This window comes from Glycine soja, chromosome 12 (genome assembly GCF_004193775.1).
Source record: "Glycine soja cultivar W05 chromosome 12, ASM419377v2, whole genome shotgun sequence".
Lineage (NCBI taxonomy): Eukaryota > Viridiplantae > Streptophyta > Magnoliopsida > Fabales > Fabaceae > Glycine > Glycine soja.
The window spans coordinates 9,351,022-9,363,380 of NC_041013.1; the positions used below are offsets into that span (position 1 = coordinate 9,351,022).

Here is a 12,359-nt window from a genome sequence, read left to right on the forward strand (position 1 = left end):
TTTTTTACCCCAATCCTGATTTGTTTAGCAGTCTAGGGTTAGCGATAGCTGTTGGTTAGTAGTACTACTGAACGCTGTTTATTCAGAAGCTATTATTATTATTATTATTATTATATATAGAAAAAAATGAATGGAAGGTGCTTCTTTGGTGCCTTGGTGGCGTAGCCTAGCAGGACAGGGAAACGGAAGAAGAAGAAGAAGCTCTTTCTCTATACAACAGTGCTCCTTCTTTCATTCCTTCAAAGAGGTCACTTTTCTCTTCTCTTTCTCCTTCTATCTTTCTCCTCAACCAATATATATCATATACCCATGTTATTTGCTTCTTGATGTAGCCGCTGCTATTGCAAAATCCCATGATTTATAAAAAAAATAATTCAATTTTCTTTTATTGCATTGGATTCAAAGATGCGATTTTGTTTGACCCCATTGGTGCGTTTTTCGGATTAAATTAATGGGCATGGTCAAAGTTCATGCATGATTCCTTCCTGTTTGATTTTTTTTTTATTTTATTTGGGGGGGTTTTATATTCATATATTTTATTTCTCAGAATTGATTTGTTAGGAATTTTGGAAAAAGTCCAAGATGGTGAAAGCAATCTTAGAAAATTAGGCTAATTTAGAGTTTAGAAAAGAAGGCAGAAACCGTTTTGAAGCATTATTGTGTAGATGGGGTCTATTGTGTGTGTGTATATATATATATATATATATATATATTTTGTTGAGAATAGTAATTCTCTACGGGAGGTAATTCTGCTTGCCACTATGGGCGACAAAGTTTTCCCTTCCAGGATTTAATACAGTTGCATATCTGGGATTCGAACACGAGACCACTAGTTAAGCTAAAACAACCCGTGCTGGTTGATCTATGTGCTCGGTGGTTGGGTCTACTTTATTTGTTCCTGTGGGCTAGGTAAAGAATAAAAAGGACATACTATATTGCGGAGTATATGTGAATGGTTTCTATTGTTCAAGTTAGAACTGCGGTTATGTGTGCATAATTTTCCATGTACCTATCGAGTGAATTTACTTTTTATTTATTTGGGTTTTTGAATTGTTGATATGGTTCTTGTAGTTTTACTATACTCTGGATGTTACATGTCAGATCAACTTTTATCCTCTTTTACTTACCAGGACTGCATCTCTTATGCGTATCTGTCTCTGGATTCTGCTGGTTGCAAAGGAATTTCTTTCACTCTGGCCGCTATAACAAAGTCAAACTATTCTCGCACCTCTAGGAGGGTGTGGGGTGACGAAGAGGGAGTGATTTGGCTTTGTGTTTTGCGTAGATCAAAGTCATCAGATATATGGAGATTGTGCCGTGTTTCAGTGGGCTTGTCGCTTGATTATGGCTAAGGGTGGCTTTTTCCTGTGTTGCCAGAAGCTCTTTCTAGTTTGCCACTGAATCTGAGCAAATTTGGTGTCTTTGGTTAGGCTTCTGGAAAATTGATGCACAGTATAGATTGTAATTGATATTTGTTTTTCTGTCTTAAAGAAAGTTGTGTTTAGATGTAGCTGTCTACGTCATTGCATTGCAGCAATGTTTAGGTTTTCTTGTTTCCATGCTAATGTCCAAGGCAACAAGGCAAAGGTAAGTAGAAGATGTTTTAATTGATTAGTATTACTTGTCAGTATGATATCACATGACCTATTTTGACTTTGTGCTTTCCTCTTCAATCAGAAAACAGTTCAACCCTCTTCTGAAGCAATGGTGAAGGGTTTGCAAGATGTTACGGAAAATCATGGCTGTAAAGATTCATCTAATCTTCCATGTGCATATTCATCCCCTTCGAAAGAACAAGCACACAAGCAAATAAATGTCATGGAGAATCATAGCAATTGGGATTCTGTTGGGCGCAGTTGTAGGTCAGAGGATCTGAATAGCAAGTTTTCCTTTGAAAACGACAACAATGTTCACCAAACTAGGCATATTAAGAAGAGCCAGTCTCTTCAAAGTGGGCTTGATCAAGGCATCAGGGAAGCTGATGAAGATCTTGGGTTGTCGTGTGATGGTGCCAAAAGCCAGAATGAGTCAACAATTTCTATTAGCAGAAGGTATCATGATGCAAACCCCATTGATCAGTATGGAAATAATCCAAACGTTGAGTTTCAAGTCAGTTCAGGTCTTGCGAATGATGGCTCACTTTTTTCAATAGGAGACCCAATGCCTTCAGATAAAGATGCCCATGAAATTTCTGATACTCCGTTATCTGTTGAATTTGCTGGTGACATTCCTGACCAGACTTTTGTTCCTGGTAGCCTATTTCTAAGGAAGTCACGTTCTTTACCCAATATCAGAGCTTCTATACTTTCTTCTGAAAGAGATGCTTTTAAACATGCATTGTCAAGATCTTCCGATGATCTTCACGCTTTACGCATGTGGCAGAAAGAGGAATTCATCAATGAGTTTGATGATCAAATAAGGGCAGATCAAGAAAGAGAGAATGACATGGGAAAACCTGAAGATGGTCGTATGGACAGTTTCTTTGATGATGGTTTTGATTCTTATCTGCTTTCTGGTTCAGCAAAAGACTGGGTAATGCCAATTACAGATGATACAAGTAATGTCAAAACCCTTCAAGGAGATTCTTTAGTTGACTGTGCGGGTGAATTTCCTAAGAAGGATTTTAAGATTAAGCGCATTGAGGATTGGGTAATTGGTTTGCAGCATTGTGGGCCACCTCTAGAGGAAACAAATGAAGATTTGCCTGAAGTTATTGAACCTTTAATTGATGTTAACACAGTAAATGGCGTGACTGCTGCCAGTGTGAATCATAAGGTCACTCCAGGAATGGAAGCAGCTAAAAGATATATATCTTCTCTGAGTGCTAATGCCACTGCTGCTCAGCTGGGAAATCATGGGTTGGTTGTGATCCCCTTTTTGAGTGCATTTGTGAGTTTAAAAGTGCTCAATTTGGCTGGAAATGCTATCGGTTAGTATTATAATTTATTTATTTATTTTTATTTTTTATCTGTGATGGTCTTCCCTTCTTGCCGTTAAACTGACTGACTGGACTTAATTCAGTTATCTTATTTTGTTCTGAATTCTCTTTTTCAGTGAGGATAACTGCTGGTGCTCTTCCTCGCGGACTTCACGCATTGAATTTGTCGAGAAACAAGATCTCCACTATAGAAGGATTACGTGAACTTACTCGGCTTCGTGTCCTAGACCTCAGTTACAACCGTATATTAAGAATTGGACATGGTAAAACAAATCTGGATTGCATCTCGAGTTTCTTATTTGTAATATTTTTTGTGGAAATAATTTTTTGATGCCATTATCTGTTGACATCCAAATGTTTATTGCTGATATTATCTCCACTTTTTTTCTTTTCCTCATTTGCACAGGTCTTGCATCCTGCTCATCTTTGAAGGAGCTGTACCTGGCTGGAAACAAGATCAGTGAAGTAGAGGGTCTGCACCGCCTCTTGAAACTAAGTATTCTGGATCTCCGTTTTAACAAAATTTCAACAGCCAAATGTCTAGGCCAACTTGCAGCCAACTATAATACTTTGCAAGCTATCAACTTGGATGGGAACCCGGCCCAGAAAAATGTTGGAGATGAACAGATGAAGAAATATCTGCAAGGCCTTCTTCCCCATCTTGTCTACTACAATCGGCAGCCTATGAAAGTGAACTCTTTGAAGGATGGAGCAGAACGTTCGGTTCGGTTAGGAATGAATTCCCATCAGTTTGATCGCAGCCTTAGAGCGGATCGCAAGACCACAAGGAAGGGCAGCCAAGGTGTTGCAGCCACAAGGAGGCCATCAACTGCTTCTACTCATGCTCGCAGAAGTGTGGACTCACCAAAACTGTCCAAGGGCAAGCAGACTCTCCTGCCACCAACTAGAACCAAAGTATCAACCCAAAGTCGGTATCATTTTGATTCTCCCAGCAAAGTATTGAACTTGGTGTCAGAGCGCTCCATGCGCAAGAGTCGCAGTGAGGGAAATTTTGGAGTTCTGTGAGAGGCTGTTCCATACCAAATTGATTTGTTCACCACCTGGTTTTTGGAGTGTGCATCTATTTACTTTGTCGTTTCGTATTTGTGTTTTGTTTTCTGTTATCACAGTTTATCCCCTCTCTTTTCATTAAGTTTGGTGCACTAGATATTGATACATTGATTTGTGGGTTGTAATGCCCAATAAGCTGCTTTCTGCCACAGTATTTCTATTCCATTATAGGTTGTTGTTCAGTACTTTCAGAACATCATTTTCAATTTGTCTGAAGAGCAAGTATGGTGCAATTACAATAACTTTATTATGTGGGATTGTCGTGCTGACCCCTAATGAAATTTGGATTAAACAACTCTATCCTATGTGGACAAGTGTAATTAAGACAAGTAACTTGGACCCACTTATTTACTCCATCTTGATAATACATACACATGACTACATGAGGTCAACATTAAAAATTTAGTGCAGATTATCAAGGTGATGTTGTCACTGATGTTAGTTCAATTTTGAATATACATTTTTGGCATTTCCACTAGGAGTATGTTAGACTATCCATTATTTATTATGTTCAATCATAAAATTTGGGTCAAATATTTAGTTACCTTCCACTAATCCGTTTGCAGGTGACTTTCCTTTTTTGTGTTAGTTACATATATGTATGCATACATGCTTTTGACTTTTGAGCCATAGTAATATTAACTAGTTGTGATGATTTTTTTTCTGATACAACAAATCCATCAAAACCTGTGTTTGATAAGATTACCCTTTAGCAAAATCCATCAGTTTGATTCATGTACACCCTAGTCGGAACTATATGCTACTGTTTTCTCCCTGTGATAGCCCAATGGTGGAAGTGGAACCTATTAAAAGGATTATAATCCGCAATGTGTAACCTAATGGCGGTGAGAGGGTTGTCGCTTGTATATTGATAAATTTGTGAACAGCCATTGTCCATGGAGGGAATCATCAACAACTGAAGAAATTCTGAAAACTTGTCCTTGGGAATTTTCATATTCCAGTGAAGTATGTCTCTTGGAACATAATCTAGAGAGAAAACCAAGAGTAACACTTCCAACGATTTCCCTTTGTAGGAAAAAGACTGCAGCATGCGGTAGAGTTATCTATAATGATGCTGTGTGTCAACAAATGCGGTAGAGTTATCTTCAATAGCAGCTGGTGGTAGTTATTCATGCATTACCTGAAGCCTGAATGATTCTGGTTGTTGCCCTGTTCACCCATTAAGAATCCGTTCACACTCCCAAGATAAATTAGGTTAAACAAGAAATTGATCGAACTGTCATCATAATGTGCAATAACATTAACATAGGCTGCATACTCCTCAGTATCATGAAATCATAGAATGCTGTGGTTATATCATAATTTGATTACCTCTGAGTACACAAGTAACTTCAGCTTTTAACTTCAAAAAATTGTGGTTGAACCTATAAAAAAATGTGTCATTAATAAGGATTAGATAGATCTAACAGGAGTTAGTATTTAATTATAGTTCATATTTGAAAGGGAGAGAGATGCACATACTTAGTGTCTGATAGTGTCTCAAATAAAATTATCTTTGAAGAAAGATATTAATAAGAAACTACATAATAGGATAGTGCATGTTTAGACTTCTAAGTATAATTTATGTACAACAAAAAAAGACTTCTAAATATAATTTATGATAAATGCTTAGCACATAACAAGGGATAACGTTATTAATTGTAAACAAAAGTCGAATAGTAACAAAATATTTTATAAATTTCTCTAGCAAGTTCTTAACAATTCTACTTCCAATAAAGTGATTTTTTTAGTTGAAAATAAAAATTTCTTGTACCAAACACCAATATAATATTAAAATTTATGAACTTAATCAGAATAAACTTATAATGTGAAAGTTTTTTATATTTTTATCTAATGATGAATTGCCATATAGTTGACTTTTGTAAAAAAATTTAAAGTTCATAATTTATATGATTTTTAACTGATTCACGGTGCATCAAAATTAAATTTAAAGTTAATATTACGTTAAGAAATCAAGTTAAGCCAATTTTGTTCCATAAATTTACGAGTCTCGATTTATTCAAATTTAAGTCCAAATTAATAACCATATTAAACTTTGAGTTGGCTACAAATCAATCTAAACCGGGCTCAACACATTCTATATGAACATTAGACTTGAATCCTCTCTCGCAGACCTCTCCAATTTCTCTATGATTTATTTCGATGAACATTCCTACTTTCAAGAGTTATATTAATTTCACACACTTTTTACAAATAAAAAAATATGTACAAATGAAACATCTTTATATGTAAATTGTAATGAAAAATTGATAATCATTATTTATTTACGTCTTACTTCTCCAAGTATTATTTAAACAAAATGGGATATGTTACTCAATGAATATAACTTGATCGGTAACATCTACTAAATTTATGAATGAAGAAACAAGTTTGATCATCACAAAATATATTCTTGAGAACAAATAATAAATTTTAAGCGTAATTTAATTTTGATTGAAGATTAGTTTATAATAGGTTCAAAACCCTAAAACTTGTTGAAATAACATGAAGTATTATTAGGAAGGCTAAGATCCTAATTAATGTGGTAGAAAAAAAACAAACATGTTCTCGAATTTCAAATTCACCGCCAAAACCAAAAAAAAATAAAATTCCCGCGGTAGAAGCAACACAGCAAACCAAGTCACCACTAAACCAAAATCCAAACCCTCTCTCTCACTCTCACTAGTTTCAACCAAAATGGAGAAGCGATTAATCTCCGTAGACCGTTGGGCAGAGGGAAGCGAAGCGTACTTCCTCACCCACCTCCACTCCGACCACACCCACGGCCTCACCCCCTCCTGGCACCACGCCCCCCTCTTCTGCTCCGCCGTCACCGCCAAACTCCTCCCCTTCAAGTTCCCCGGTTTCGACCTCTCCCTCCTCCGCATCCTCCACCCCGGCACCACCCACACCGTCACCCTCCCCTCCCTCACCCTCCACGTCACCGTCATGGACGCCTGTCACTGCCCCGGTCGGTAACCCTATCACCCTCCCCCTTCCTCCCCCAATTCTTCTTCACACACTTTCTAATTCTCCCTTTTTCTTCCAACAGGTTCCATCATGCTCCTTTTCCGCGGCGACTTCGGCTGCATCCTCTACACCGGCGACTTCAGGTGGGAAGCCACGTGCGAGCGAGCAACCAAGTCCCGGCACGTGCTTCGCGACGCGCTCCGGCACGTTCCCGCTGTTGACGTTGTTCACCTTGACAATACCTACTCCAATCCTATCTACGATTTTCCGCCTCGCCATGTCGCGGCTCAGCAGGTTAACCTATCCTAAATGCTCGTTTTCATCAACGTGAAATTCCTGCTTCTTATGTATCCATTTTTTGTTTTTTCTTTTTTTTTCTTGATTCGGTTGGTGTCTGATTTCAGATTATCGATATCATCGCGTCGCATCCCGATCACGAGGTCATTATCGGGATTAACACATTGGGGAAGGAAGATCTGCTGGTTGAGATTTCACGCGCGCTTCAAATCATGGTCTCTTCCTAACCCTTCATCTTGTGTGCTTGTTGTTCTTCTTTTAGGTATAGCGTGTTTGAGTGTATGTAAAATTGATTTTCAAGTAATGCGAACAAGGTTTTAAATAGTAGTTGCGGTCGTTTTGCGGTTATGATTGTGCTTTTGTCCTAATCTTTTATTGTGTGGAAAATTGTTCTCATACTGCTGATGAGGCTGCAATTGCATTGCAATGCGGATGTTGCAACCCCAAAAATCTTGATGTTGTGGCTGTATTGCAGTTGTTAATATTTTTTAAAAACCTTGATATATATAATTTGGTAAAAATAATATTTATGTGGTTAACTCCAGTTGATGTGCTTATTTGTATTAGCATCATATGATTTATACCTTAATCGATCTACTTATCAATATCTTGCTAGAATTGAAGTATGGTTTTAAATTGTGGTTGCGGTAACTGAAAAAACCTGTACATTGTGGGAAAATGTGGCTGATGTGGCCACAATTGCAATGATTCAAAATACCTTTACGTTGCGGATTGTAATTTAAAACCATGAATTAAAGCATATGATCATAACATGTTTGTTTGCTTTAATTGCCCTGTTTATCCGTGTTACTATGTTAATCTCATAGGAAATCATGCATTCCGTTTTGGTTGTTATAGTTTGCTGTTTTGCTTTTTCACTCTTTTCACCTTTTTATATTTTTTGCAATTGAAGATTTGGGTGTGGCCACAGCGGTTGCGGACTATGCATCTTCTTGGTTACGATGATATTTTTACAACGAACACGTCTCTTACTAGAGTTAGAGCAGTTCCTGTATATAGCTTCAGCATCAATACTGTAGAGGAACTAAATTATGTGTGCCCAACTATAGGAATTATGCCATCGGGTCTTCCATGGATAAAGAAATCCCATCAAAAGAATGAGCTTCAAACCGGTTCCTTTTTGACATCTCGTTACAAGAGAGGCAAATTGAGTGCAAATACTGAGACCCAGATTGATAAGCAAATTGTAAAAACAGGATCACCTGAGAAAATTCACAAGTACATTTACACAGTTCCTTACTCTGATCACTCCAATTATGAGGAGATTGAGGATTTTGTAAAGCTTGTCAAACCAACCACCCTCAAGGGTATTGTGTCTTCCTCCTCATGCTATATTGAACCCATGTACTATTTTGGTCGACTTTGTCCTGGTAATCAGCAAACAGATCAGGTGCATGAGGGTTGCAAAGGGAAAGAAAATGGTAAAAGAGAAAGAGAAGAAGCAGTCAGATCCAAAACTTTGTTTGAAGGTGATAATTTTGAGACAGGTAGAGACAGAGGGAAGGCTTTGAAGGGTAGGTTTTCTGGTGTTCATGTGAGTAGGTTGAGTATATTGAGAAAAAAGCGCCGTGGTGCAAAAATTCAGGAACATGATGACAGTTCTGAATCTTGATCAAGGATGATGCGTGCTCATGAAGTTATTATGCACTACTTTTGAAGTCTATGGTGCAAGGTATGGTCTACTTAATTGCACTTTAAGTCTGTTTTTAGATAGGTTAGATGAACATCAAATTACACATTGATGAGCCTTTCTGCTCCACTTGGAATCAATGCGCATTTCGAAACGCTAAGTTGTTTTGTGGCAGATAAATTGTAACTTGAATTTGCAGTACATTTGTTGGTAACTTCGTATGGTCTGATTCGGACGAGCTTGGAGGCTTTCCAGAGTATGTAAAATGAAAATATAATATGCTGCATATTGACGAATCTGTTTAGTTAAACTAATTTTCCCTAACACTTTGTTGCTCAACCTACAAATTTGTAATTTTAATAAAAAAAATTATAATTAAACATTGATTATATATATTTATATAGAAAGAGAGAGAGAGAGAGAGAGGACTAATCGCACTAATTTGATAAGATATGACTATTACATTCGATGTTCATTTGGAAGTCTTTTTTGCTTTGTAATGATAATAAGTATACGATCTTAAAGTAAGTCTTCAATCTTAACAGTAAGTTTCTTGTTTCTTTGGAAAACTTTTACCTTTATTTAGTCAAGTGTCTCGATATCCATTTCAACTAAATTTCATCATTCAAGTGTCTTGGCCAACTTGCACCAAATAATAGTTTTTGAATAGTTATTTTATTTTAAAATATGTAATTTGTTGATAAATATGTCTTTAAAAGATGAAAATACAAAATTTAGTCATCGAAAGTATTAATAGATTAGTCTGTGTGCTACAGAGGAATGAATTTATTATTGAAATGATTGTTAACAAGACTGTGTTGATTAGATCGGATAAAAATGTTAATAAGATATTTTTTGAATGTAAATATCGGTAATTTTTTATTAGAGAAAAATGTCAGTAATTTTTTTTGGATTTAAACATTGGTACGTTTCTATTGGACTATGGACTAATATGCTAGATTTGAAATTTTGTTTCATTTAAGGGTAAAATATAATTTTAGGATAAATCTTTATTATTTTTTATTGTTACGAACATAATATTACAATAATTACTTAAAAAAATATATTGGCAAACATAATTTAAAACAAATATAATAATAATACGATAATATTGATTATTAATCATAATTTGTCTATCATATTAGAAATTATTTAAAATAAACATTGCACTAATTTACCAAAATAAACATTGTAACAATGTATTAATCGTTATAAATTTTTTCAAATTATAATAATTAGTCACAATCTAATATTTCACTTCTTCGAATCTTGATTATTTTATTAATTGTGCGATGAATGTTAACGATTAGATGTATTTGTCGTATTTTTTACATTTTTGAGGGTTAAATTTTGTATTCTCATCTTTTAGGGATGTATTTGTTAACAAATTATACATTTAGAGACAAAAGTAATTATTTACCCAATTCTAGAAAAATGAGAAGTCAATAAAATATATGACAAATATGTCTCATCCTCTTTGTTTTTCTCCTTTCCTTCTCTTCTCTTCACCTATAGCACACATGTGAGTTTGAGGGCCAAGTGTGAGAGAGTCAGAGAGAAGTGAGGTTTGAGAGTTTGTGAGTTGGAGGAAGATGGTGGTGGTGGCTGGCAATGATATGAGTAGTAGCTGGTGGCGGTGCGACTGATGACGTTAGTGATGGGTGGTGGTTGGATTGGTGGTGATCCTTGAGAAAAGAGAATAAGAGGAGACAATCATGGAAACAAGGGTTTGCGGAAAGAGCTCCTGACAAATATGTTCCTATGTTGACAATTAGAGATGACAACGTTAATAATAATTTCAGTGACAAATTCCTTCCTCTGAGTCACGTAGACTATTCTATTAACAGTGACGGACGAAAGTTAATAGCAGGATATATTTGTCGCACTTTTTATACTTTCGAAGAATAAATTTTATATTTTCATCTTTGAAAGATATATATATATATATCAGCAAATTAGATATTTAAGAACGAAAATAATTATTTATCCATTGCCATCTATCAGCTTGGATGGGAATCCAATCCAGAACCGTGTTGGAGATGAACAATTGAAGAAATATCTGTAATCCATTCTTTCCCATCTTGTTGTCTACTATAATTTGCAGTTTATAAAAACATCAACAGTGTTTGATCATTATGCCTGTAACTCAATATTTTGACTAAGTCCATAATTAGTCCGGTTTTTAAAATACTGATTGGTACCAATAACTTCATGTCTTTAACCTATGTTATTTGAGTTAGACTATTCATGTCATGTTTTGTTATCACTTGACACCATTCTATCTTGTGTTGATTCCAAATTAGAAGCATCATCATCAAGTGAACTAGTGTCCAAATCAGCATTAGCCATTTGGTCGATTGTTTTACGAATCTTGCAACCCACACACAATAACTTGATTGTGTTCAAACCCATCACCCAATAGTTTTCAAACCCACTTCGAAAATTTTAACTGGACAAATTACCACAGGTGAGGCATAAGAAGAAGAGTTATATTATTCATACAACAATTTATGTAACATTTTATAGAACTTTATTTTCTCTGTGTTGTTATCTCTTTATTGCATTGTTAATTACATATCATGTTTATTTCCCTCTTTTGTGTTTAGTAAAATTAGGGTATAAGCTAGTGGAAGATTTTAAATTATAAGTTACAAGTTAAAAAGTTGAAAGCAAGGTAACTAATTGAATTAAAAGTGTTTGATAAATTATGAGTTTAATGATTGTGCGTTAAATTGTAGTTTGTAATTGATGATAATTTAAAATTACATTAAATTGTTAGTGCATGTACTATTTTATCTTTGGTTATTTAATTTCCAAATTGAAAAAAGTATAAAGATTTTAAATAAATTAGTGAGAATAAAATGAAAAAAATAATAGTTTGTAAGTTAACTTATTTTCTTAAGCTAGTTGATGTAATATATGAAAATAAATTAAAAATTATTAAAATAAGCCTGTGTACTAAACAAATTCTAGTTAAACTAGCATATAATTAAGCTAATGATTTAACTTATGAAATATTAGAGCAACTTACCAAACATACTTTTGGAGTAGTATTGTATGAACTAGAAAGGGCACGGCTGCTTTGCATGCTCCAAAAACCATACAATCAGTGGCGAAGCTTGAGTAAATATCTTGAGGAGGCCAAACTGGTCAAACAATATACTTAAAATCAATTTGAAGTCATATAACATTTGTGATTCAAATACATGTTATACAAATTGGTTTTATAGTATTGTCATTACAAAAGTAAGTACAAAATGAAACACAAATATTACATCTATTTAAACTATTGCTTTTCATTCTTGAAGTAAGTCACCAAAATAATCAATTCAGAGCTAAAAAATTTAACTATTTCTTTTTTAATATAAAATCTAACTAATCATTTTGCCAAAATAAAGAGGGAAAACCCAACCAAAGTCATAGGTATGTATG

The 12,359-nt window shown here is 35.1% G+C and overlaps 2 protein-coding genes across 3 annotated transcripts; both read left to right on the plus strand.

Moving 5' to 3' along the window:
• Positions 1-102: 102 nt before the first annotated feature.
• On the plus strand, positions 103-4,304 carry LOC114378228. 2 transcript variants are annotated; one of them, XM_028336781.1, is made up of 5 exons: positions 103-247; positions 1,131-1,587; positions 1,678-2,929; positions 3,055-3,201; positions 3,345-4,304. In XM_028336781.1, the coding sequence occupies exons 2-5, from the start codon at positions 1,537-1,539 to the stop codon at positions 3,962-3,964; spliced, it is 2,070 nt and encodes a 689-aa protein (XP_028192582.1). In that variant the 5' UTR covers positions 103-247; positions 1,131-1,536; the 3' UTR covers positions 3,965-4,304. The 2 variants fall into 2 exon arrangements, with proteins under 2 accessions (XP_028192582.1, XP_028192583.1); XM_028336782.1 differs by lacking the exon at positions 103-247 and adding an exon at positions 724-909.
• A 2,336-nt stretch (positions 4,305-6,640) lies between these two features.
• LOC114379164 (5' exonuclease Apollo) lies at positions 6,641-9,237 on the plus strand. The gene is made up of 4 exons (XM_028337765.1): positions 6,641-6,980; positions 7,062-7,273; positions 7,384-7,491; positions 8,190-9,237. Exons 1-4 carry the CDS (start codon positions 6,707-6,709, stop codon positions 8,907-8,909), a joined length of 1,314 nt encoding a protein of 437 aa, XP_028193566.1. The 5' UTR covers positions 6,641-6,706; the 3' UTR covers positions 8,910-9,237.
• The last annotated feature ends 3,122 nt before the right edge of the window (positions 9,238-12,359 follow it).